Source organism: Mandrillus leucophaeus, unplaced genomic scaffold (assembly GCF_000951045.1).
Source record: "Mandrillus leucophaeus isolate KB7577 unplaced genomic scaffold, Mleu.le_1.0 Scaffold711, whole genome shotgun sequence".
In the NCBI taxonomy this organism is placed as follows: Eukaryota; Metazoa; Chordata; class Mammalia; order Primates; family Cercopithecidae; genus Mandrillus; species Mandrillus leucophaeus.
In genome coordinates, this window is record NW_012107709.1 from 1,140,247 (window position 1) to 1,168,064 (window position 27,818).

General features: G+C 38.9%; 1 protein-coding gene across 1 annotated transcript in view; it reads right to left on the minus strand.

The window, feature by feature from the left end:
• CDH2 (cadherin 2, type 1, N-cadherin (neuronal)) overlaps positions 1 to 27,818 on the minus strand; it is a 199,866-nt gene that overhangs the window by 20,009 nt on the left and 152,039 nt on the right. Inside the window, exons 7-13 of the mRNA XM_011965027.1 lie at positions 23,081 to 23,218; positions 22,239 to 22,424; positions 19,715 to 19,968; positions 18,123 to 18,265; positions 15,136 to 15,369; positions 14,606 to 14,839; positions 12,550 to 12,689 (exon numbers count right to left, since the gene is read on the minus strand). Coding sequence (XP_011820417.1) covers positions 12,550 to 12,689; positions 14,606 to 14,839; positions 15,136 to 15,369; positions 18,123 to 18,265; positions 19,715 to 19,968; positions 22,239 to 22,424; positions 23,081 to 23,218 — 1,329 coding nt within the window. The remainder of the gene's footprint in view (positions 1 to 12,549; positions 12,690 to 14,605; positions 14,840 to 15,135; positions 15,370 to 18,122; positions 18,266 to 19,714; positions 19,969 to 22,238; positions 22,425 to 23,080; positions 23,219 to 27,818) is intronic.

The following is a 27,818-nucleotide window of genomic DNA, read 5'->3' on the forward strand; positions in this document are numbered from 1 at the left end:
ACTGGGTGTGGTGGTTCTCGCCTGTAATCCCAGCCACTTTGGGAGGCCGAGGAGGGTGGATCACGAGGTCAGGAGTTCAAGACCAGCCTGACCAACATGGTGAAACCCCATCTCTACTAAAAATACAAAAATTAGCCAGGCGTGGTGGTGCACACCTGTAATCCCAGCTACTCAAGAGGCTGAGGCAGGAGAATTGCTTGAACCTGGGAGGCAGAGATTGCAGTGAGCCAAGATTACACCACTGCACTCCAGCCTGGGTGACAGAGTGAGACTCAGTCTCAAAAAGAAGAAGAAGAAAAAAAAAATAGCTGGTGGATTTGGTAGCTGCTAGAACACTGGCCTATAGCATTTTTGCATGTTAGCTTTTTTTTTTGCATAGTACTAATACATGCTTATTCAAATCTTTATCACTGTTATTACTAGAATATCAATAACTTTCCATTTCCCTAAAACTAAATACAGAAAATTTGTAATTAGCCAGGAAGAATAAATATTAAAATGACTTATATAAAATACTGTGTCATTTGCATGAAGTGACAGGAATGACAAAGGAAAAGTCATATGCAAATCATGTGCACAGTGAAAGTATTTAATAAGTGGGAGGGGATGGGCACTGACCAGTTCAGAACACACGCTTTTACAGCCTACTAATGTGTACCCTGGCCACAAGTGTTTTGAGAATAGCATGCAAAAAGGGAGTGACAATGTGCTAACCCAATCCCTAGTGAAACTTTCCTTTTGTGCAATCAGAATTCTTTCAATAACTAATATATAATAGTTTTTGCAGGTCAGTAAAAATGTATGAATAACTTGGGAACATCATTAACAGAGCATGCTCTAGCCAACAATAAAAGTGTTGAAAGTGGTCTCCACAGTTACGTCCAGATTCAGCCATCTGTTAAGTTTGCTTATAAGGCAGAATAAATTTATAAGCAATTATTTCAAGCAACCAAATATACCACGGTTAGGTTATACAGCTTCATTCTCAACTTAAAGTCAGAGAGTTGGGCTTGATTGCCCACATTAGGTCTGGTTCCTGAGACTGGCAGAAGTCCACAGAGATTCCCTGGCTCAAGAAGAGATTTCTTGACTCAGAAAAGTAGCTGGTTTGTTCTCAAGTGGCTTTCCTGTACCTGTGCCCCATCCTTCTGTCTAGGCATCCTGCCTGGACTTCAGATTTAGCTCCAGACTGTATACTCAGAATTTTTTTAATAACTTGGCTGCTTAGAATGCTTCTTTCAGATTTTAACTTTGTTAATGTCAAAATGTGCCCAATTCTGCAAGCTTAATCAATTGATTACCCTTATGTCTTCTAAAGTCATATTACCAGTGGTCATCTAATAAGCCTAGCCGTACTGGTCCAAGTCAGTAACACCTCCTGCCTGCTACAGACCAGTGAGACTAAATAAAATACCTAGCATACAACCTCTATCACAGTGCATGAGAGCTTGAACTCTCGAGTCACCAGACCTAGGTTTGAAAACCAGACTAATAGCAGTGTCCGCTTCATGGAGTCATCAGGAACATTATAAAGGACATGCAAACTAAGAGAGTAGCACAGTGCCTGACACAGAACAAGTATGCAACAATGCTAGCATTTATGAATGCTATCATCATTTCCTGAAGACATCAGAGATCTCTAAGGATGACAGTGAAGTTATCGGGAGTGTACTGGTTCAATTAAGCCACAGATAAAGTTGCAAACTAAGTTAGAAATTCAGGAAGAGGGACCAGAGCAGTTCAACTAACATTCTATGAGTGTTGCCAGGTGCCAACTGTCCTAGAAATAAAAAATAAGTATGACAAATCCGTGCCTTACAGAGCTTAAGGTCAGGACAAGCAGTGGACATAAAAGCTCAAAATAGAGGTAGACAGGGAATGCTGTGGGGGCGCAGAGCGGAGACACTCGATTCAGGCTGGTACTCCAAGACAAGATGTCTTGCGATGAATCTTGATGGCTAAACAGAATTAGGTGAAGAAATGGACTACATTAAAAAAGTGTGAAAGAGTGTGGTATATGTGTGCAAGTACAGGCAGTTCAAAATGCAAAGTGGAAGGGTAATGACAGAAGAAACTAAATCGTCAACCCTTGAAGTTCCCTCCTAAAAGCCAAACCCCAGGTCATAGGAACTGTGGGTTCTTACCCCATCTCAGGCACTTGGACTTGGCAGAATGTGCTTTCTGTGTCACCAAGATTCTAGGGATCTCATCTATATCAATACTGAAGCTAATTTCCACAAATCACGTAAAAAAATCACCTTCACTGAAAAAAAGTCAACGGACACTCATATGGCAATTACATCTATATCTTCTAGGTTCTAAAAACCTAGGCCACTAAGAGGCACTCCTATTATAATTCCCTTCATTCTGAAATTGTATGTGATTCCTTATATGTGCCAGTGCTGGATCCTGATCAAGAAGACTTTAGTATCACAGAAAGTACTAGAAGCTTTCTTCAGAAAAAGGAAAGCTTCCTTCCCTTGTTTTTAGTGAACCTTACATTTCGTTTCTCATGCCTATACAGTGTTGTGTTTCATGAGCTGTGCCTACTGTATCTCCTTTGTGCCAAGGGACCTACTTCCCTGTAACATACCTGGATTGGTCAGAACAACGCAACCCATTGTGCGTGGGGTAAAAAGGGTTCTCAGAGAATCTCCAAAAAGATTCTCTAAATTCAAGTACCTAACCTGGGTGTGTTAAGACTTCCAGTTTATCACTGAAACCATTTATTCTTCTTGCTAGGCACATTGCTAAAGGTTATTTCCCAGGTAATTAGCAGTGGAAGGGACGTGTGCCACTTCTAGGCCTGGCCCATAAAAATCTCCCCAAAATCATCCTCTGTGCGCTGCTGTCATACAGTGATTGCATGGATTTAAGGCTAGGGTGATCCTGGAAGTCACATGTGAAAGATGGGAGAGCCTCTGGCACTTAGGTCCCTGAATGACTGTGTGGAGAGGAGCAGACCTCCTTTCTCCATCCTAAATGCCCACGACCTGAAACCCAGTTACTGTTAAGAAAGCAATAAAGGCCGGGCGCGGTGGCTCAAGCCTGTAATCCCAGCACTTTGGGAGGCCGAGATGGGCGGATCACGATGTCAGGAGATCGAGACCATCCTGGCTGTGAAACCCCGTCTCTACTAAGAAATACAAAAAATAGCCGGTCGAGGTGGCAGCGCCTGTAGTCCCAGCTACTCGGGAGGCTGAGGCCGGAGAATGGCGTGAACCCGGGAGGCGGAGCTTGCAGTGAGCTGAGATCCGGCCACTGCACTCCAGCCTGGGCGACAGCGCGAGACTCCGTCTCAAAAAAAAAAAAAAAAAAAAAGAAAGCAATAAATACATTTTCAACTAGACTTAGGTCACTGAAATTTTACAGTCTGTTACAACAGCTAGCCTATTTTAACTAATACCTTTGGCTAAATATATTTGTGTGGCTACTTTTCTCTGTCTTTCTTCTTTAAGCAATATAAAACTATCTTAGAAAATTACCTTCTTTTTGTATAAATCTGTTTTTGTTAATCCAAGACTTATTTATTATTGTATAATTCAATCAGAGTCTCAAAATAAGAATCTATGAAGAATGGGCTGATAACATGTATCAATAAAGCTTGTCTGGTACAAAGAAAAAAATACTGGAACATGCTTGTCCTGCTTAAAGAGGGAAAATCTCTATTTAGTAACCAACAATTGTCATGTCAAAATGCAGGCCATGTTTCCAGATCTTTCTGCGTTTTTGAAAGGATTAGGAAACAAGAATTTTATGTGAATATTTTCCATTTTTAAATCTGCAAGCTAAAGAAAACATAGTCACGGACTATGTGTGAACAGATTCTCAGTTTATAAAATGCTACTTTAAAGTGATACAGAATCCATCTTCCAGACATGTCCCCCAAGACATAGGGGTTGGTATGAGGTATTGCTATGGTCTGAATGTCTGTGTCCCCCACTAAATTCACATGCTGAACCTGAATTCCCAATACAACAGTATTGAGAGGTGGGGCCTTTACAAAGTGATTAGGTCATGAGGGTGGAGACTTCATGAGTGGGACTAGTGCCGTTATAAAGAATACCAAGGAAGGTTGTTTGCTCCTTTCATTGTATGAGGACACAGCAAGAAAGGTGCCTTATATGAAGCATAGAGTAAGCTCTCACCAGACACTGAATCTACTGGTGCCTTGATCTTGGACTTCCCAGCATCTAGAACTGTAAGAAATAAATTTCTCATTTATAAGCTACACAGGTTATGGAATTTTGTTACAGCAGCCTGAACTACTTTCTTTGAGAGTTCAGTACCATCTCAGATTAAAACAAAACAAACAAAAAAAGCCACCAATGAACCAGGCCTGGTCAGTCTCTAAAACTTAAAAAAACACATTTCGGAATTCAGGCAGAGTCCTCTCAGTCCTGGCGTGTGAAACCTATACAGTGTTCTCTGAGCCTAAGAGGTGCTGGGCCTTGTCTGGAGACACTGAGAAGAAAATGGAGCCAGTTGTCATGCTCCAGTCAGCAACAGACTTGAGTATGAGAAGCTGAGACATGGTGGATCACAAGGGCCAAGAACCCAAGAGTGATCAAGAGAAAACTGATGTGGAATCTTTAAATAGCCACCCAGCCTTACTGTCACAACCTCCTTTGCCCAGCATCAGCTTCAGTCTCTCATGAGTTAACTCTGCCTGAGAGAAAAGTCCTCATCCCTTTGATGCAGCATATTTTCTTTTTTATTTTTGAGACGGAGTCTCGCTCTATCGCCCAGGCTGGAGTGCAATGCTGCAATTTCGGCTTACTGCAAGCTCCGTCTCCCGGGTTCAAGCCATTCTCCTGCCTCAGCCTCCTGAGTAGCTGGGACCACAGGTGCCCGCCACCATGCTCAGCTAATTTTTTGTATGTTTTAGTAGAGATGGGGTTTCACTGTGTTAGCCAGGATGGTCTTGATCTCCTGACCTCGTGATCCACCTGCGTCGGTCTCCCAGAGTGCTGGGATTACATGCGTGAGCCACCGCACCCGGCCGCAGGATATTTTCTTGACCCCTCTGTGGGATTCATGACAGGGGTGCCCCATTTACTCAGCATGCTGTGTTCAATCCCTTGTAGGAGGGAGTGCACAGGCCAGGGAGTGTGGGAACCGGCTGGCCACCTTGGCACTGGCAGGAGCAAACTCCGTGCAGGCCGTGGTGGCGTCTAGGTGGGGGTGCCTGCCACCCCAAGGCCCCAGAGGGTGTGTTACAATGTTCTCTTAGCTCTGCCGTCTGAAAACAGCAGTGTTATCAGCTTAGTGGGCCATTTCCCTCATCGCACGAGGTGGCTGCCCTCTGCCAGTGTGGGCAAAGGGCCCGTGTGACAGTCTTTTGGGTACCACACTTGGTGGGTCTCGAATTCTTGTCTGGTACCCAAGAAGAATGAGGTCATGCGACAAACTGAAGGACGGTGACTGCGGAGAATTTTACTGAGTGATGAAAGCAGCTCTCAGCGGAGAGGGGAGCTGGAAAGGGGATGGGAAGGGCGGGTTGGTCTTCCCTGAAGTCAAGTCACTCCTCTGCCCCTCTCCTCTGCAGTCAGATGCCTCTCTCTGACATCCAGCTGCTTCTCTCTTCTACCGGCTGAGTCTGGGGTCTTGATAGGTACAGGATGGCGGGCAGGGCAGGCCATAGGTAGTTTTGGAAAAGGTAACATTTGATTGGTAAAAAGGCATTATTTAGAAGAAACCAATCGTGAGAGAGCAGGCAAACAGGGACCGAAGTTCTCACTTTGGGCTACAGGTTCCAGGCTTTTCAGCTTTAAGGTAGGGCTTTGCCAAGGACCACCCCTGTCTGCCTAGAGTTTCTCTGCCTCCTGCCTCTATCTGAGGCTGGCACTGCTCCCTGAGTCAGAACTCATGGTCTGAAGGGTTCCAGTTTCTATCAATTATCATTTGTGACCCCAGCCAAGATGAATAGCAGCACCTCTTTTCATAGATTATGAGTTCCCACATCAGCCCAAGGCCTTGGGAATGGTTAATGTTTCAAGTCAAATTCTGAAAGCACAGGAAGCTGCTGGATGTTCCAGTTCTGCTTCAAGGACGGGAGAGCCTTCTGACAAATTTGCATGGCATTCCAAAAGGCAGTATTTTAGTTTCCTGGTTGAACATGAGCTTTGCCAAGGATGGTGTAAGATATGGTAGACACCATTTTCTCTGCACTGAGGCAGACAAAGATTTAATCCTCACTTTGCTACTTTCTAACAATATACATTTATTTTACTGGACTACTGTGAAGGACAGATGAACTAAAGTATATTTCAATAACAAATTAACGTACTTAGTACAGTGCCTAACACATGGGGTACACCAAATAACAGCTTTTGCTATTAGTATAGAGAATGAAACTGCATTGTGTCAGGTGACGTAGGTAGAGGTTTAAAGTGAGTACCAGTTACTGAGCACCATTGATACACACTCAATAAATGTTTGTAATTAAGTCTAAGCCTTAAAAAGCAGAAGGCTAACAGTTACTGTTTCTTATTCTGGAGCTGAAAGGGGATGGTCCCAGGGAAAGTGAGATATCGGCTATACTGTACATTCACCCTGATTTTATAAGTGATGCTGATATGGAAGGAACTTGATACAAAGATCATGGAAAGCGATACAGCGTCTGCAACCAACCCCATTGGCCAAAAGGGCACTGAAGGACATTTACTCATGAGGGTAATTAAACATGCCTTACTAACCAGCAAAAAAGCCCTGCTGACTATAGCAGTGAAGCAGGTAAAGAAAGAACTTCACCCTCTGAAGAGACTAGATATGATACTAAAAGTGTCTGTTCAACCGCTAACAGCCCTGTGTGGAGATAACACTCTCATCAGAACTCATCTAATGCTAGTTTCAAATATGGGCCCAACCTAGCCTCCTGACAATCTAAGCCACAGCAGAAGATCCACAAACTCTAATAAATCTCTGTTATACACAAGGTAAGAAAAACAGATACTGGGGTAGTGTTGTTTTTTTTTCTCCCATTAGGCCCCTCTTAGTTATTTTGTTAAAGAAATTAGCAAACTGTACCTTGACATAGAACTTATACAGATAGAGACTCTAATCAAAGGGAAGATAGGAACCACCCTTGTAAAAGACTATTTTGCTTTGTTTTCTTTGTAATCAGTGAGCTGCTGGTATGGATACTTTGTCTTGGCAGGAAGAAGAGGAATCTTAGCTGAGCCAGTTTCAGGCTAATTTTCTGGAGACTGCTGTACAGACCTGCCTTGCTGTAAACACAGTCATTACCTGGCATCCAGCAAATACTTAAACTGATCTCGGGGATCTACACAACTTTCAGAGCTCGATAAACAACATGTGGTTCAGTTTACAATGGAATACTATTCAGAAACAGCAAAAATGATTCTTTAAAGACTGTCCAGCTAAGACATGAAGCAGACCAGACAAGCACTGGTCATTACCAGCCATTCACACCTGAAGGTAACACACAGGCTCCATAAAAGAAAAGCTATAGATAATAAAGATCGATGAAAACTTGTCCAGAATGCAGCATGGCACCAGTCCCATTTCCAAGGCCTATTACTGTAGAAAGATAATATCTTCAAAAACATAAAAATTATGAATTAGATTCGATTGCCAAAAATTCTTACTTCACACTACAAAGAAACAGAATTTCTAACAGGGAGCCACATGTAAATTATGGAAAATAGAACACAGTATATTTCATACTGCTGAGCTTCTCAGGAACTGACCATGATTTTAAGATTTAAAGTAATAACATCTATTTAGAAAGTGGAGTACTTGCAGTAAATACACTTAAGAAATAAGATAAATAAATGGTTTATTTTTCTTAAGGAAAAAGTAAAACAGAATCCACCAAAAATCCAAAAACAAACAAACCTTGAGGAATATAGTCAGAAAACTTACCCTATTGGTTTCAAGACCCTAGAAAGCTACAGTAATTAAAACAACATGGGATTGACTCAAGAATAGACAGAACAGGTAGTACCGCAGAGAACAGCAGGAAGCTAACCCACAAAGCTGCACACACACAGCACCTGCTTTATGGCAATGTAGCACTGCAATGCATCTTTTCACCAAAGGGTGCTGGATATTCATAAAGAAAATGAAGAAGTCCTGACCCATGTCTTAACCAAATGAAAAATCAATTACAGATAAATTATGGACTTAATATGATAGGTAAAACAATGTAGCTTCAAGAAAATAATATGTACAGTTGGGGAGGATTCATTACCTTGGGGTAGAAGTTTTATTTTCTCATTATTAGTTTTCTGAGTCAGGGTCTCTCTCTGTGGCCCAGGCTCTGGAGTTCAATGGCATAATCACAGCTCACTGCAGCCTCGACTTCCCACGTTCAGGCAGTCCTCCCACCTCAGTCTCCCAAGTAGCTGGGCCTACAGGTATGAGCTACCATGCTTGGGTAATTAACAATTTTTTTTTTTTTTAAGAGATGTGGTCTTACCATGTTGCCCAGGCTGGTCTTGAACTCGTAGGCTTAAGTGATCCTCCTGCGTTAGCCTCCCAAAGTCCTGAGTTTATAGGTATGAACCACTGTGCCCTACTCAAAGTTTTTAAATAGAAACATGAGCACTAACCATAATGGAAAAAAAATGATAAACTGGACAACATAAAAAATAATAAAAAAACTGCTGTTCACCTAAAGACCTATTAAGAGAATTAAAAAGCTACAGAATCAGAGAAGATATTTACAATATATTTATCTGACAAGGAACACATATCTATAATCTGTAAGAACCTCCTACAAGTCAGTAAGAAAAAGACAGACGACCCAACAGAAAAGTAGACAAACCAGCTGAACAAACTTCATGAAATAAAATATCAAAAGGGTAAAACCATAGGTAGGAATATCCCAATTAAATAGACATACATCATCAATGTGACCTAAATTTTAAAAGACTGAAAAAAATCCAAGGGCTAAGTGAGAAAGAGGATGTGGAGCAATTGGAACTTTCATGTACCACACTGGGGAAGGGAGGTGTCAATTGTACGATCACTTTGGAAAACGTACAGGACTGTAGTTGAGCTGCACATATGCACACTCCGTGGCCCAGACATTCAACTCCTGTGCACACACCAGAAAATGCACTAGAACATATGCATGCAAATGTTCGTAACAGTTTTATTCATAATAACCCAATTGGAAAACCTCAAGTGCCTAAGTGAAGTAGGATGGATACAAAAAATGTAGTTATTCTTACAACAGAATACTATTCAGCAGTGACAAAAATGAACTACTTCTACACACAAATCTCACAGGTATAATGTTGAGTAATAGAAGCCAGATGCACAGAGTGCCCACTGTTTGATATCTATTTACATAAAAGCCAAAACCAGGGAATGCTAATCTATGGTACAGAAATAAAAAAGAGTGGTTACTTTGGACAGAGGGCAAACCACCTGTTTGTGGGTCCAAGGGAAGCTTCTAGGGTGCTGGAAATGTTCTTTGTTGGTGTGAGTCGTAGTTACACTCTTAACCCTATAGAAAGCATCTGCTTCTGGTTGGGATAAAGTCACGAGACCATTATTCAAACTCTAATGCCAAGAACAAATCAGCTAACTTCCCAACCAAAGCTTTTTGAAACCATAAGATAGCAGAGAACAAAATAAAGCCTAACTGAATGAAAATATAGAATCAGACAAGCCCTTTCTAGGAGAAGACCCACAGCTGCCTTTATCCCTGAAAGAAGAGAGAGAGGAAGAAGACAGAACTCTGCCTTTAAAAAACATACGGATAAATCACCCAAACTTTGAAGGAAGCTGAAGTCACCGTGAGTCAACAGGCTTGATGAATTCATATTCTGAGGGAGTCTGCACCCACCACTGACTCTTTCTCATGGGTTTTTATCTAGTATACAAGAGGGTAAACCAAGAGCTGGGTGCAGCGCTGAAGAGCTGTCATGCTAAGGAAGAAGTTCCAAAGGGTGGATTGGAATGTTAAAGCACAGACAAGACACTGTTTAGGAATCTGTTGTAGGATGGAGGTAAGTGAAGGTAGAGGCCTTGGAAATGAAGATAAGTGAATGGATTTCATGAACCGGTTTAGAGATAGAGGAGAAAGAGCCTTGGTGTGGCACTCCTACATCACATATTTTATTGTGGTATGAGGTTAAAAATTAGATGCATAAAAATCCCATTATATAATTTTGTCACAATTGTCTAGAATGAGAACTGCATGCAGAAATCACAACAGAGGATCACAGATGAGTGGAAGCTCTTGATCTAGACTAATATGCTCTCAAGAACCCAGACAAAAAGACGCCACAGGAAGGTTGGTACCAAATTTAAAAATTAGCCCCAGAGTACAATACAGATAAAATTCCAGAAAAATCTTTGGACTCGTGGGGAAGTAGGTATGAAGCAACACATTCATGTTCAAGAGTTTGGCTGGGGTCAAAAAAAATCCCCAAAACCCAACGAGCTTCAGAGATTAGGTAAAGAGGAAGCTGAAGATTTATGATAATTATTTTAACAAATCTTATAATAGGTGAGTTTCACCACTTAATCTCAAGCATCAATCTAAGTGGATAAAGTCAATAAATAAAATAAGTCTTTCCTAATATAACTATAACAATAAAGCCATATTAAACAATTTATCGAAGGGACTGGTGGGGAAAGGAGAGAAAGATTCGGATCAGGTGACATTAAATACCTCATGGTCCAGTCCCTATACGAGAATTTTCTTGGTTCTTGCCTCTGAGCCTCCAATTTTGGGCAGCATCCAGTTACTACAGGTGGTCTTACAGTTATTACTACTTTTACTGAAGCCTAACTGAGCTGGGTTTTAGGTTTATGCCTTTGTAAAGTATACACAATTACATAAGAAATAAAATACTGAAAGTAGATGATTTATGAGAGAATGTGACCAATATATGTTTGTTGATCTTGAAAACAGCCTAGGAGTGTGAAAGAATAGATTAATTAAATAATTAAGCCAAACGTGAATTTTAATATTCAAAGACATTCATAAGCAAAACACCCTAAGGTATATTTATAGAGCCACTTTAATTAGTCAGTATTCAAAACGGCTTTACACATGAGTCAAGTTTTCAACATACTTTAAATATGCATCTCTTCTAAATGAGAGAGCTGGGGTACTGTAAACCAAGCACGGAACCTAGAATCAGAACATGAGGCCTTGAGTCCTGGCTCTGTGGGGTTACAAACTCTGAAAGTAAATCATGCAACTTTCTTCGAATGTAAAATGGAAAACTCTAAGGGGCTGCCACAAATATTAAATAATAATGGATGTAAATGTGCTCTGTAAAATGAAAAGTGATGTATCATTTCCTCAAAGGAGTGAAGCAAGGGAAAAATATGTTCATGAAAATTTGCTTTTATTCAATTAATAGCCTTATCAATAATATCTGCACATATACTTAAGACAGTACATTTTAACTTACTGATACTGATGCAAAACCAAAGAATCCTAGGTTCTCTTTCAGACTATTATCCCTGACATTCGCATTAGCCAGTAGAAATTAGATGACTATCAAATGTATCTAAGAATTACCTGTCACAGTGATTTCTCATGGATTACATTAATACTGCCCATATAATTTCAAGAGAAACTGTATCAGAATAGTTAGTTTAGGCTGTGAATTCAGAGAAACCTACATGCAAACTCTGCATCTATTACTTCCTAAGTGCATGATTTTGTAGAATCTAACCATCCTTAAACTTGGGTTTATACCACAAAAGTGGAGATGTTCACAGTACTAATATCACAAGTTTCAAGGATTTAAGAGAGAGCAGCACCTAATGTACTTAACAGAATGCCTGGCACGTAGTACAGAGCTTATAGATGTTTGCTATGATAACACTGAAAAAGTTGCTTCAGAACAGTGGAGATCTTTGTTTTCCATTTATGGTTATTCTCATCCTTGAAGAGGTATGCAGTCCCATATGCACATAGTGATATAGGCTCATATTATTTAATGGCCAGAAGGGGATTCTGACATCTATTGAACAACCACTTCGAGCCAGGAACTACGACAGACACTATAAATACAAAGATGAACTAGATGTTCACTGTAACTTCAAATACTTCACAAGAATGTAAGACTCTTAAGGGTAGATATTTGTTAACTCTGCCCATGGAGGTATCTTCAGGGATTAAAACAGTATCTGAAATATTCGATTTCCTTGGTAAATACTTGTGGAATAAATAGTCCTAGTTTTCTACCATACATATAATTATCTAGATCCCAAAGCAGAAGATGCTTTTAATATATTTTGGATATCCAGTGAAGAGAAACTATAAAGAACAGTGTATTTATCATTACACAGATATAACTAGAATTGGGTTTAAAGTCTTTGAAACAATGTTAATGATTTTTTTTTTTTTTTTTTAAACAAAATAAACACAATGGCATTTGGTACTTCGAAAAAAAATTGAGAAATATTCAACACACACAGGAAACAATTCACCAAATGACTGATAACAGAAGGGAAACCTGATACCATTTTCTTACTGATGTATTAACACTTCCCACTACTAAATTTATATGATCATAAAATTTCTTTTTAAAGATTTAAAGCACTGCTCACCTGGTCTTCTTCTCCTCCACCTTCTTCATCATATTTTAAAATATTATCTCTTACATCATCTTCTGGATCAATTAAAAGTTGTTTGGCCTGGCGTTCTTTATCCCGGCGTTTCATCCATACCACAAACATCAGCACAAGGACTAGGTAGGAAAATAGTAAAAATACGTAATATTGTCATTTTTAAAGCCTGGCCTATCTAGTCACAGTATTCAGTACTAATAATTTATACTTATATAGGCTGAAGGCTTGTAATGCATCTTTCACTTTACTATATATTTCTGACCTCACATTAAGAGAGACAAGACAAAGCAGGCTGAAGCACTGGGTTTAGAGTGTGAAGGCCTGGGCTCCCATCCCTGGTGCCCTGCAAACTCATTTGAGAGGTGATCATCCTTGTTCTAGTTTTACCATCCACATATGGGGACAGTAACTTTTTCTATCTTCCCTTTGGCTTGCTAAAGGATAGTTGTCCTTAATAGGGCCTTATAACTTCTAGAGACACAAAACAGCTGTAAGTTGTTACTTGCTGTGTTATGTAGGTTGGTCAGTCATCATTATACTCCGAAATTCACAGAAAACAACACTTCTCCAGGAGGACGAAGTTTGCCCAGATGACCTGGGTAATAAATTGGAACTAAGTCAGGAATTGGACCTTGAGGTTTTGACTCCCAGAGGCTGGTGCATGTTTCAGCTAAGAAAGCTAGGGGATTCATTTGAACACTGAAAAAACATTAGACTTTCATGTTTTATACTTTGTGCCAGGTCTAGAAACCATAAATTTTCCAGTAAGTTGATGTTAAAATCAGCACCAATTCAGTTTCCTTCAAAACGTCAGTTACTTCTTCATTGCCATAATCCATCATACCTAAGTCCTTCTTGATAAGATTGGCATCTATGGCACATTTCAGTTGAAATGGAAACATATCCCTGAGTGCACATCTAGGAATAAATTCTGTCTAAAATCTGGGGGTATCAGTTTATATCCTGAAGCAAAAGATTTAATGACTCCTATTGGAGCACATTTTTATTATTGGCCATAAAAGCAAATATCCTCCTTTTAAAGCCAGATAACATGATCTCATTTGCTATTGTTCCAGGGCTAAATCTAGCAAGTGGATTATTAGTATAGCATGCAGGTTTCAAATTATAGCCAAAGTAGTCTCCACACAGGAAGTAAAAAATGCTTAGACTTCTATAGTAATTGCTTAGCATACAGGGATAGAATTCTAAATTACCAGAACACATGTAAATGGAGAAAACATAAAAGAAATGGCCAACATTTTCAAGAAAGTGATTGGTGTATAGCATGATCACACAATAAACTAAGTCCTGCTGCTATTTCACAATAAAACACAGGGCCCAGGCAATTTATTCTTTTAACCTACATGCTTAGAAGTGGTTCCTAAAGTACTTTCCAGGGGTTAATTTTTTGCATTCCATTGAACCAAAGATTGTAAAGTACCTTCAAAAGAAGCAATTTCTTAATCTACACTTACTCTAAAGACAGACAATTTATTGAGCTGTGTAATCATTTCTATTATCAAACGCGCTGTATGTGAAGTGCAATCTCTCACTCTTTTACACAGCCCTTCAGAAACAAATACCTTGATCCTCGCATGACTGGAGCACGTTGCTGACTGTGCTTTATATGAAGGAAGGTGAAGGAAAGCGATATACTTATTTTCCTAAATCAACAACTATGTGCCATAAATTCACACTCAAATCATAAGAAAGGTGCTCAAACTTGGGATTGTTTAACGTTTTTTCTATGAAAAGCGTTTACTACAGCTCCCTAAGCAATCAGCACGAGAAAGGGTAAGAGGGCACGGAAGAGGCATGCTGAGGAGGCTTGTTGCAAACCTCAAGTGCTTGAAACAAAGCTCTGGGGTTTTTTCATTCTAAAGTGGACTTGGCCGACCCATATATGATTGGCGAGGAAATGCTGAAAGGTCAAAGGGTTGTTAGACTACTTTGCCAGGCAATAGCAACAAATGACTTTGCTGAACATCCTGGAAGCCAAGAGAACTGAAATCTAAAAGACAATAAAAGTACTCACTAAGCAGGATGATGATGCAGAGCAGGATGGCAATGATGGCACCAGTGCCAAGCCCTGCACCCACAATCCTGTCCACATCTGTGCAGTCCCCGTTGGAGTCACACTGGCAAACTTTCACGCGCAGGATGGAAATATTTGATTTGGGAGGATTACCCGAATCTGTGATTATGATGGGAACTTCATAGATACCAGCTTCAAGAAATTTTATCTTTAAATTAAGCTGAGCAAAATCACCTATATGAAAAAGGAAAAACATAGTTTGATAGGTAATACTTAAAGTGGTAAAAAAAACACATAGCATTGTTTAGAATGTATTTACTACCTAACAGTGAACATAAAGTGGATTACAACTATGCTGCATTCTAAATACTTTTTTGGCCGTAAAGGCCTTTAATATCTTACTTAAACTTTAAGTAGCTTTTAAAATATGTATAATGAGAAGATTACGAAGCACATAAAAATTAACTTTTCATGCCAGGCTTCAAAATCTCTCAACTGCACATATATTCAAATAATTAACCTGTTCTTACCATTAAGCCGAGTGATGGTCCAATTTCTCTTAATAGTCACTGGAGATAAAGGAAGATCAAAAGCAAATGGTCCAGCATTTGGATCAATGTCGTAATCAAGTGCTGTAATATTAATTGAATTGGGGTCTGGAGTTTCGCAAGTCTCTGCCTCTTGAGGTAACACTTGAGGGGCATTGTCATTAATATCAAGTAAATAGATCTGCAGCGTTCCTGTTCCACTCATAGGAGGAATTCCTGAAAAGAGAAAAATCACAAACGATGCTGAACAGTTCTCTCCAATGAGCCTCAATTATGGTGAAATTCTCAAAGCTTCTAACCTTCTGGCCCTTATAACTGTCTAACCCTGGAAAAATTTAGTTGCTATGGCATCTGGGCAGACCGTTTCCAGAACAAAGCCCCTTCCTGCTTGCCAGAAAGAATGACCCTGAGCTGCCACTGCTGTTCTGCAGGAGCTGAGCAAGGTGACGAAGAATGCCCCTGCTATGGAATCCCAGACCTTCCTTGCCCCTCCTGCCCATTATTCAGGGCTTGCACAGACCATGCTCCTCCAGACACTGTGAGGAATGTTGGAGATGCAAACACAGGGCTCGTGATCCTGTGGACCCTACTCTTTTTATGGAGAACCAATACATATGCATGAAAGAACATAAGAATGCTTTTAATGATCTAACACAGCTTTGACTTCTTGAAACAACCTACAGACAAGTGATACAGAACCACAGACCTCAACTCAGGAAGGAATATCATGCAGAAGAGAAATGATATTTACTAACCAACTACCTGCTTGAGATCATATTAGGCTGCTCTATGTACATTCTTTCATTGTAATCCTATGACACAGGTTTAAACAGATGAAACTGAGTCTGTAAACTGCTCATGGCCACACACTCTTGTAAGTGGTGGAGTTGCTACTAAAGATGGGTCGGCCTGACCTCAAACCCATTTTCATTCCACGATAATAAAATGCTGTCTCCACCACTTTGTGTGATAATTTAGTCTAGTGATTTGATTTTCTTCTGCTATACTATAAATATTCACACTCACATATATATAATATGTTTATGAATATTTCATAAATAATGCTGTACACTGAAGACCAGAGATTTAAGGGACCTGCCAAAGGTCATGCAACTAGGAAGGTGCACATACATACACAATCCTGGGGAGGGAATAAGGAGGAATGTTTACCAATTTCTCTGAGGAATATGATGGTTCTAAGATCAAGGAGAGTTGAACTGGAAGCGTATAGTGGCTGTTACAATATTCCAACACCACCATGACCACTATGATACTCAATAGTTTGAGGGACTTTGAAATTTATTATCATGTTTAATATTACTATACTTTTATAACAACTATATAGAATATGTAGGTAGTGAAACAATTTATCAATAATGAAACTAAGGCATAAAGAGTATAAGAGCTTGCCTAATCATTAAGGAACAGAGCTGGGGCTCCAAATCTAGCCTTGTGACTAAAAATAAAGTGCACTTGCAAAACATCACAGCTACATACATTTAACAGGTCACTTCTCTCTCTTATCAAAAGCCTTTCAATTAGAACACAATCCTTATTGGTGAATGAGAAATCTGGTCGTAACTCACAACCAATATACATACATATATACATATAATTTTATGGCTCTTTAGATCTTAACCTAGTGATTCAAGATGCATTACTTTCAGTTCCACTGTAGAAAGAAAGCCACTGTTTACGGCAAAAAAGCATAAAACAGGTACTAATGATATGCTTTGATGTACAATGGCAAAAGCTATTCCTACAAAGTTCCAACACTATTTAAACAAGAGGTCCCATATAAAAAGGATAAGAAATATTTCTTTGGTTGGTCATTACATAGATTTTCTACAAATAGTAATCTCATTAAATCTTAGTATACAGATTTAGAAAGGTTCATTGACATTATTCTTAAAGTATTGATATGTAATATTTTAGCAATGCAAAATATTTTACAATTTGAAAATTGCAAACACCAACTTCAACCACCAAATTGAAGCCTGCTATTTTTTTTATTAAATACCAACAGTCATATTCATAGTTTAATACTGAAAATATTGTAAAACATAGTTGTAGTTCAGTTTTGAAACTATTAATACACAATAGGAATACTTATTTGAGTGGTTACTTTGTGTCAGCCACTGTTTCAAATGCTTCATATATATGTAGAAGTCATTATATTTTAGTTAAAACACTGAGTTAGGTGCTGATACCGATCTCTATTTAACAAAAAAAGGAAACAAATATATTTAAAACCTCATGCCAATCCCACAGTTCAAAGTGGGAAAGCTGGAGTCTGCGCCTGGGGGTCCTGTAGAACTCCAGAGCTTGAAGTCTGAAGCACACATCATACTGAGAGCTAACAAAGCAAAATAAGCCCCTCATAAAGTCTACGCAAGTTCCCTTTGTATTACATATCTGAAAAAAGTCCTTATCTGTAAATCTTAACCAATTAAAAACCAGCAGAGACTCAGGAAAAAAAGAAGGTGCTACGTACATATTCCAAAACCCACACCCTGAAGCTCACTACTCACTTAGCTCAATTTATGCACAAAATTAAGCTTCCTAGCCCATGGCAGACAGAGGCAGAAAATTATAAAAAGCAAGACTGATAGAGATGCATATATGAATGGCAGCAAACAGAGTGACTAGAAGACATATAAAAAGAGCCACTCAAAAAACCCAGTGTCTAGGGCCACTAAGGATGGACTTAGGGCATCAACGTGTGACAGCACAATAAGATAACAAAGGTATGTCTACATGAATGGTGGATGGACATCGAGAACAGTCATTGCAAAGACTGAAGGATGTCCCAGAACACCTGTCTGAAATGATAAATAAAAGCTGGACCTCGGAGTTATAAAAGTCAGTTTTCCGGGCAATTGAGTTTTGTAGAAAATTTTAATTCCTGAGCATGCATGATGAGGATCTACTGTCTTTCATCAACATACAAGAAAAAACAGGGAACATACCATTGTCAGAAGCAAGGAAAGTAGCATTATATATATTGTTTTTCACATTTGGTGATTCTCGGTCCAAAACAGCAATTGTAGTTATTTGTCCATTCACAGGATCTATTTTTAGCCAATTGGCAGGATCAGATAATTTAGTGTATCTACAAAATGAAAGTGAAGTTTAATTTTTTTATATGAAACTTTAAAAAAGCATATTTTACAGGTTTAGTTCCAAATGCAACTGGCTCATTAACTTGCATTTCCGTAGATGATGGCTGGAAATACAGCTTTAACATGAAAAAGTATTTTTGTGACAGTGGTATTGGGAGGCACATAAAGGTTGTTTGGTCAGGCATGTAGGGAACATTCTACAGGTGTCTGAGGGACAAGACTAGGAGCACAGTCTCTCTAATGTGGGCTAAAGCAGATTGGAAAGATATCATTTTAGGTTCTTGTCCACTTCAACAGATATCAATGGTGCAGGAAAATAGCTTGAATATAGTTTCTAGATAAGCAGTAGTCTCAATGTATAGGAGTTAAGAGAAATTACAATAGAAATTGAATACTGTATCACAGAACACGCCTAAAACATTTTAACACTTCATCATGGCCAACATGAAGCCACACTGGAAAGACCATAATCCCATTCGTACTTGCATCTTTCACACTGGGCCGAGTCTCAGATCTATACCTTTGCAAAGAAAGGCCTATAGTCTTGAGTCTAAATTGGCAGATTTATCAGCTTAAATTCCTTTTTAAAATTTGGAGTGAGGATTAACTTTTAAAGATTAGATAACCAATCGGATTGGAAAAGGTACGCTATGTTTAGAGAGGTAAAAGTTGTAGGATTTCAATACCTCTATTAACTGGCTATTTATTAATAGCTATCTTGATTTCAGTGAATAGAGAAATGGAGAACATTTAACATTCAATAAAAGATAACAATATGAAGTCATCTTTTAGCAGCAGTTCTGTAAGAAGTTTAATGAAATATAAGTTCATTTTAAAAATGATCATCACCAGGTTTGGAGAACAGTCGCATGGGGTGTGCTCTGCCAACCATCCACTCCCTCATCGGGAAGGATAAATTGGATTTTGCTGAGTTTGGAAATCTTTACAGATAGGTTTTATAAGTCCAATAACTACTGTACAGGTAAGGGATGAAAATACTAGCTCTTAGATACTGGTTTTGGCATAAGCTTTCTTTCCTTCACGATGCATCGAGGAGAGATTAATGTTATAAGCTTCTGAAAGTTCCCTGTGGAACCTTTTTGTGATGTTTGGCATAAAGGCACAGGCTAAATAAGTCTAAAGTATTTTTAAAGTAAAAATGGCAGGTACAGAGAAGCAAGAACAGCTTTTTCTTCAAATAATAAAGCCATTTTAATATGGATACAGATATCTATATCTAATATAATCATTGACTGAGAAGAAAATTCAAAGAATTTGAAATAATCTTTTAATATGTAGTTTTGATTCCAACGAAAATTTCTTGCTCAAATAGTGAATTAGATAGTGAATAGTGAATAGTGATAGTGAATAGTGAATAGTGATAGTGAATAGTGAATTAGAACATAAGCTCCAAAAGCACTGCAAACAGCATTTCATACCTAATATTTTGCTGCATATATCGATCTGGGTCCTGAGCAGTGAATGTTGTCAACATGGTACCGGCATGAAGCCCTTCTTCTTGTCGAATGATCTTAGGATTGGGAGCAAAATAAGGGTTTTCGTTTACGTCAATAACTGTAACAGACACGGTTGCAGTTGACTGAGGTGGGTGCTGAATTCCCTTGGCTAATGGCACTTGATTTTCTGCAGCAACAGTAAGGACAAACATCCTGTTTGTTTCAAAGTCGATTGGCTGGAAAATAAAAAGGAAGCCATATTTTTGCAGGAAATAAGAATGCTTGCATTCTGTAGTTTATTCCTCTATCAACTCCATTTCCAAAAAATTAATTTCTTCATTTACTACATGATAAAGTGCCTCTCAAGTTTCTGGAAAACATGCATTAGCATGGTCACTTATCAAAATATTTATTCCAATTAACCTAATTATAAATCTTGAGTACTTAAAAGATTTATGTTCACAAAACAATGCACATGATTACTGCACAGATTTATTTATTTAGGTACATCTAAAAACTTGATTATTCTTAAGAATAGCATTGTTGACTAAAAATACTAAATAATTTAAAGTCAATGAGAACATGATTGTCTAAATGCACACTCTCAAACATTACTACAAAGATCACTCCTCATCCAGGAAAGTTTTCACCAGTCTATGATGAATTGAAAACAACCCAAAAATCAGAAAATGTAATTTTTAAATAAAGCTAAACTTATTTGATTTAAAAATACCTTTCATAATTTGAAGTACACATTTTGCAGTACAAACGTATACCTAATCACAAACACACCTTTTAAAAATAATACTGTTGGTAGGTGGAAAAGATTTTTCCTTTCCTCTTAGCAAACTAAAACTCTGCTGTCTTCTAGAATATTTCTGAGTATTTTACTGGTCTGTAAAATCCCCAAATTTAAGAAAAACACTCTAGATAAATGCAATGCACACATAATCCTTCATGTAAATATTAACTTCCAAAGTTCACTGAATCCTGCTGTCACTAGAAATGTTACCAGGAGGCAACTAACTAGACTGGACATTCACTCTTAATTTCCCCTGTTCACCTGCTAATGGAGGTGCAAATAAGCGTTAATGTGCAGTAATAACAGGAAAAACAAGAGCATTAAGATCTCTTAGGCTCATAACTGGTAGCCTAAGAATGATCAAGAGGTGATGCTCATGAGAAAGCCTCATTATCAGCAGAAATTGTACCAGCTTCCTACCCTAGACCACCTTTTAAAATCTTCAAACACGTCGTTTTTTTCTCTCTAAAATCCCCAATTCAACATTCCTTTCTCTAGTATTTTAAACAAGGCAGAAAAAATGCCAAAAAGTAAGACTGCAATATTTAGAGTGATTTCACTAGCCACAGGAAACCTTCCCCTGATGTAACATTTATTTAAGCTAAGGGGTATACGCACAGTTCAAAGTCCTTCAATGTGTATGAAGCTCATTTATCTCTCATAACACCATGACTAACATACTGTTATCAGCCCCTTTCTGCGTGACAAACCTAGAATTTACAGTGGTTAAATAGCTGGCCATGTTCACACAGATATCAGGAGCCGCGCTGGGACTCTACACAGACAGCGGACTCGAGTTGGTGCTTTTGATCACCATGTTCCTTCTGAGAGTTTTCATTCCCATTCCATTCTACTCACATATCTGCATAATTCTTGGCAACTTTCGCACATCTTTCTATGTAAGGTCAACATTTAGGTTCACTTACAAATCAAGAGTGTTTAGGTGGGAGGCAAAGATGTAAATCTCTTTACTGGGCGGCTAAAAGGAAGGGATGTTCACTTTAACAGGCTTTTCCATTATAGCTATGCGTTTATTATTCTTGAAGAACATCCCCTCGGCTTCTAGCATTCAATTGTTTTGTTTGGTTCTTTTTTGACCACAAGATCAGAAGAACCGATTTCTTAACGTCTCGGAAACAGCATTTTAAAACAGCCATGCAAATGCAAGAGCTTTCTGAAATGCAGGCTTTCTTCTTGCCTACTCATTCCATTTTACTTCTATGGCTTTTCCGGTTTGTTCACTATCTGCCAATATTCTAACAGCTGTAGACATTAAAATAGCAGGTGTGAGGCATCATTCTTAATAGCTATCAATGGTGATCAAAGCTTCAGAATGTGATATATCACGAATATATCAACTACACCGACAGTTAATGTTGCTTAGGCCAGTCCTGTCCTCAGATTGGTAAAAACTGTCCAAACTGATTCAAAAAAAATCATCAAAATGCTCACAAAACACTCACTCAAAACTCACTCAAAAACTCACAAAACTCTCATCACAAACCTCTCATTCAAACACCCTCACATCAGTGATGATGTCTCAGCATAAATTACACAGTAAGACATAACCTCCCAAATATATGTCAGACCCACACCTGGAGATATCTGAAAGAAAAACGTCCTAAGTTTCCATTGCAAAACAACAAGTGGGGGACATATATTGGTCCTTGCTGAGCGGCTGTCAGTGGCCTGAGGAACACTTACTTTGACCACGGTGACTAACCCGTCGTTGCTGTTTGGGTCGGTCTGGATGGCAAACCGTCCTGTAGGATCTCCGCCACTGATTCTGTACACTGCATTCCAGGCTGGTGTATGGGGTTGATCCTTATCAGTCACAGTTAGATTAGCTACTATGACATCTACCCTGTTCTCAGGAACTTCACCATAAAACTGCGAGAAAGACAAACCTCAGTCAGAGGAGCAGCGTGGACCACTGAAGGACAACTTGTCTTGATGACCACACCGTCCAATTTTACTGCCCCATTAAATTTTTATTATCAACACTAAATGAGGAGACTGATAATGCAGGTAATCACAGCATTTATGTCTGATTTTAAAAATACTGTAACATTTTTCAGTAGTCCAGTTTTTTTCCAAATTACCTTACAGTTTCATTAATATTAAAATCAGCATCCATTTGTGAGTCTCTAGGTGATTATGGTGGGGTGGGGGAAAGAACTTGTCTGCGCAAAATGATTTTACTCCAGATATGGATAATTATATGCTGACAAAGTAGCATAAATCAGTTATGCAGCTCATGCACGTGAAAATATTCATAAGCATTTTGTTATAACAGCACAGTCTTTGTAGGACGTGTTTTCCAGGCAGCTTATTTTAACAACTTTAGCAGTGGACTTGGAGACTACAAGGAAACAAATTACTTGGATGCCTCATGTAAGGCCCTGATGACAGAAATGTCCTAGTTAGCAGCCACGCTACTACTAGGTAAAGCAAGTTCCACCTCTTAACACATTTATTATTCATGACCAAACTTCTCAGTAACGAACTATAGACCCAAAGTTGTGTGAGTGACAGGCTGTACTCACCGTCATGGCAGTAAACTCTGGAGGATTGTCATTGACATCTGTCACTGTGATGATGGCCGTGGCTGTGTTTGAAAGGCCATATGTGGGATTGCCTTCCATGTCTGTAGCTTGAATTATTAACGTATACTGTTGCACTTTCTAAAAAGAAATAAAGATAACTTAAATGAAACTAGTTCCTCAAGAAGACATAACAGTTGTTCTGTAAATGGCTCTTTATAATGCAAGGAGAGCATGGCATCATTCATTCTGATTAACATGACGTGAAATTTCCCAAGTGGAGTTCCCTTTAACTTAGAAGCACAGGTCTGGTCCCTGTCTAGAGAGATTTAACTATGTATATTCACCTCTACTGGCAGAAAGGAACGCAATGCAGATGTGTGAAATTCACAGCTAAGCTGAAACCTCCATCTGGTTCCAACTTTTGCCTTTCTTCACTTCACAGGATTGTGATCAAGCATTCAAGTCATTTGGTTCATATTTACTTTCTTGTATGTTAATTTCTACCCAGTTTAGGATACTAAAGACAATGAAGAATCTCAAGAGAGGGAGAAGAATGCATATATAATTCACGAAGGATGTAAGCTTTCCCTTTACATGTTCTTACATATATTCTATTTTAACAGGGTAGATGCAATACTTCCCTTTAAATTCCATTAATACATATAATTCAAAACCATATAGAAGAGATACACAGCATTCTTAAACAAAGTCAAAACTTGAAGGGTTTATGTTTATTTCCATAGTCTTCTAACGGCATATATCTCATAACTGCGTATTCAATGGATTAGGATTTGGGTATAACACTCATTGTGTCCACTGTTTTGAGCACAGACCTACAATGGATATAAATATTGATACGTTTACATTAGATGATTATTATTAGACAGGCATCCACTACTTTCAAATCCCAGGTTGACTGTTTTAAAAGAGAGCCAAATTAAGCTGTAATAGATCTAAGAGAAAATGCTGAGATTGAGAAGTCAGGCATTTGTCGAAAAAGTTTTATATTAGGAAAGCCTAACTACAAACAATATCTAAAATCATTTGGAATCTCTGTGGAAATTGGCACAGATAGATCAAAAACAGTGATCATTTTCATAAATGTTAAAACATTCTGAACAACAAAATCCACTACATACAAAAATAAACTGTCACTGCAAAGTGTAGTTTTCCCTGATTCTAAATATAGCTAACATTATGAATGGCCATTCTTAAGGGATTTCTGGAGCTTAGATAGAACAGACACAAATTGTAGCTTTTGATTTAGTTGTCAGAGGGAGGGGCAAAGAAAAGAAAGGAGTAGGAGGGAAAGCCAAACCGCCCACATTAGATTCTAAGTCTCTGTCTGTCCACCCAAATGCCAGTCTCTAGCAGTTATTTATTTCAGTTATTTGTCTTCCTAAAAGAGAACATGTTAGACTTTTTTGAATTAAAAAACACACACAAAGAAATAATGCTGGTTGAGTCATTTAATTTTTCTTAACCCACAGTACCTCGCTATAACGTGAACATAAGCTATAATACTTCTTCAATTGGTTTTCTTCCCCAGTTAGAAGTGTCACTTCAGCTTAATGCTTTCATGGTTAGTGAGAGAATTTTGCGGGGCATTCAGCTCAGCCTCCCAGCTGAAAACCATGAAAATAAAAAAAATTATGACTTTTGAAATGTCAGTTTTGTTAGCTGTTATTTGCAGAAACAGATGAACATTCTCAAAAAGAGAGAAAAAAGGAAGTTTACTTTTTAAGAAGTTAACTCACATAGGTATTACATGAAGGTATAGTTCTTTCCTAATGTCTATTCTACAAAAATCTTTAGAATTGTGTATGCATAATACATCCAATAATTTTCCACTGATCTGCAATACTGGAATTAGTAGCTAATACTTGAAATTTCTTATTGCTGCAAGCTAGTCTGGAAATTTTAAGTTACAAAAGGACACTTGTTATCTCCAAAGTACAGTATCTCGTCAAATAAAAAAAAAAAATTCAGTTGGTAAATAATGTCATCTCCATTTTCCAATGCCTGATTGGTAAAATATTCTTATATTTGGTAAGGAAGCCTTGATGGCCTATGTTTTAGACAATGAACTGCTTAGAGCTTCTTGCCTAATTTGGTCACTGGGCATCTGTTTGTGAATGACTGACATTTAGATTCCGTAAGGGTTCGGCTTCCCACTCTCATAGCACCTCAGCTGATCAAGGGGAGTCTGCTTGAAAACTTCTCCTCCCTTCCTGCTCTATATAGAATACAATCCGAACTCATCTGCTTGCTGTCAATCCTTCCCTCTCTGAAACTCGCCTATTTTACAAAAGTGATTCCTCCCATTCGCTTACCCTACACCTGGAGCTATTTTGCATTTATCTTCAAATGCCCTGTCATGATCCTATGTCATAGAATTTGGCTAGACTAGTGGATGTTACCCAGAGTGAATATTTTGGGTTGTCACAACTAAGGAGTGCTTAGTTGTGACAACCAAACTTAGTACCGACATCTAATGGCCAGAGGCCAAGGATGTGCTAAACATCCTATGATACACAAGATAGGCCTCATAACCAAGTAAAAATGTCAGAGTGTCCTGGTTGAGAAACCCTTGCCTGGAATACCATTCCCTTCATTCCAAGCCTGGCTACCATGTGGCTTAAAAGCCACTTTGGAGATGACTTCTGCCAAGTCCTCAGGACAGAGCCCTCACAACACATCCCATCACTGTTTATAGTTTATATGGCTGTTACCGGTCGTATATTTGTATCTGCCTCACTGTGCATGTGTGTGCATATACACACACACACACACACACACACACGTCCCAAGGGCCCTTGCTTTATTGATGCTTGTGTCACTGGCATATGGCACAGTGCCTGACTCACAGTAAGAATTCCACAAATGCTTCTGACTTGGTGGATGGATGGGTGAATGCATAAGAAACCTTGGGTTTTGCATGATCTTACCTCAGGTAAAGAAAAAACCATCTTCTATTCACATGGATAGCTATAATTTATTTATTAAAACCCATACTGGGAGCATAAACTAGCTCACCTTTTCCCAAAACCACAGTGATTCATATACAATAGTCCCAATTCTAACATTTCCTCATACTATGAGTCACTTCCTATTTATCTTGACATTAATTTGCTATTCAAAGCTTAATTTATTGTAAAAGTCCCATAAATGGAAAGCTAGCATCACTTATCATGAATATGACAGTAAAAAATAAACATGATGAATTTCTTAGATTCTGGCAGTCTCTACTTGATGAAGTAGCACCTGAAGGGCTGTGTCCGCTTGCTGTCCTAGAGGCGTCTCTGCATTTACCAATTAAAATCTTATGCACGTGCAGCACTATTTTGAAACACTGAACTAGAGTGACATCAGTGAATGAGGAGGTGAGAACATTCAGTCTTTCATACAGCAGACATTTAATGAATGTCTTCTAAATGCCAGGCAATGGAGTATTTACTTGGATAAAACAGTGGCCAAAACGAGATACAGCCTTGCTTTCATTAAGCGATGGAGGCAGAGAGTAACGGATGATAGGACCATAGAGAGCCACCAAATGCATGAGTGTAAGTATAGAAATGGTAGGAAGAAGTAATATGAAGAACCTTCAATAGTGCATACCAGCTATTAGGTTGGTACAAAAGTAACTGCAGTGTTTGTCATTACTTTTAATGGCAATTACTTTTAATGTCATTACTTTTTTTGATTAAAAAGAGAACTTGATGACTAAACAGATTGTGGGTAGTAAAGGCAATTAAACTATGACCTTGGAGACTGAGGAGAAGGTCCTGGTCATGTGAAATAGGAAATTCATCATAAATCACAGGTTTTAGGACATGACATATTTGCCTCTAGATAAACTGGGTTAGGGACAGAGAGTTGAATAATAATGGCACCGAAACTTAGGAGGGAAGTATAGATTTGTGACTCTGTTCAAATTCTTAACTGCTAAGCCCCAGTCCCCTTATCTGTGAAATGGGACTAAAGTACCATCTACCTTATAAATGTGTAATCTAACTTTCTTTTGTATACGTACTACATGCTGGCACTGTTCCAAGGGCCGTGATTTAAAAACTAAAAACAACTTTTATTGAGTTTGAGCACTACGTGCCTGGCAGAGTGCTACACACTATGCATTATTTCATTTAGTCCTCACAATAATCCTATGAGGCAGGTGGGGTTTTGAAACCCCATTTTACAGATGAGGAAACAGGCTTAGGAAGGTACGGAAGCTTGCCATGGACACTCAGCCATAAGAGGCAGAGACTAGACTTGAACTCAGGTCTGAGTCAAGAATCTGTACCATTAATCAACCCACTATGTGAGTGCCTTCTACGATGGTCAGAGTACTGCACACACGCAGCATGTGCACAGGTCAAGAGCGGAAAGCAGGTGAAAAGCCGGACTTCAAGTGGATGAGGAAGGAGTGGAAGTATTTTTTGTTTGCTTGTTCTTGAGACAGGGTCTCACTCTGTCACACAGGCTGGACTGCAGTGGCGCGATTATGGCTTACTGCAGCCTTGACCACCCAGACTCAGGTGACAGGTGATCCTGTTACCTTAGCCTCCCGAGTAGCTGGGATTACAGGCATGTGCCACCACGTCTGGCTAATTTTTTGTATTTTTAGTAGAGATAGGGTTTCGCCATGTGGCCCAGGCTGGTCTCAAACTCCTGGGCTCAATTGATCTGCCTGCCTTGAGTACAGGCTGTCCCTTGGAGAAAATTGGTGTGGAACTCAGGG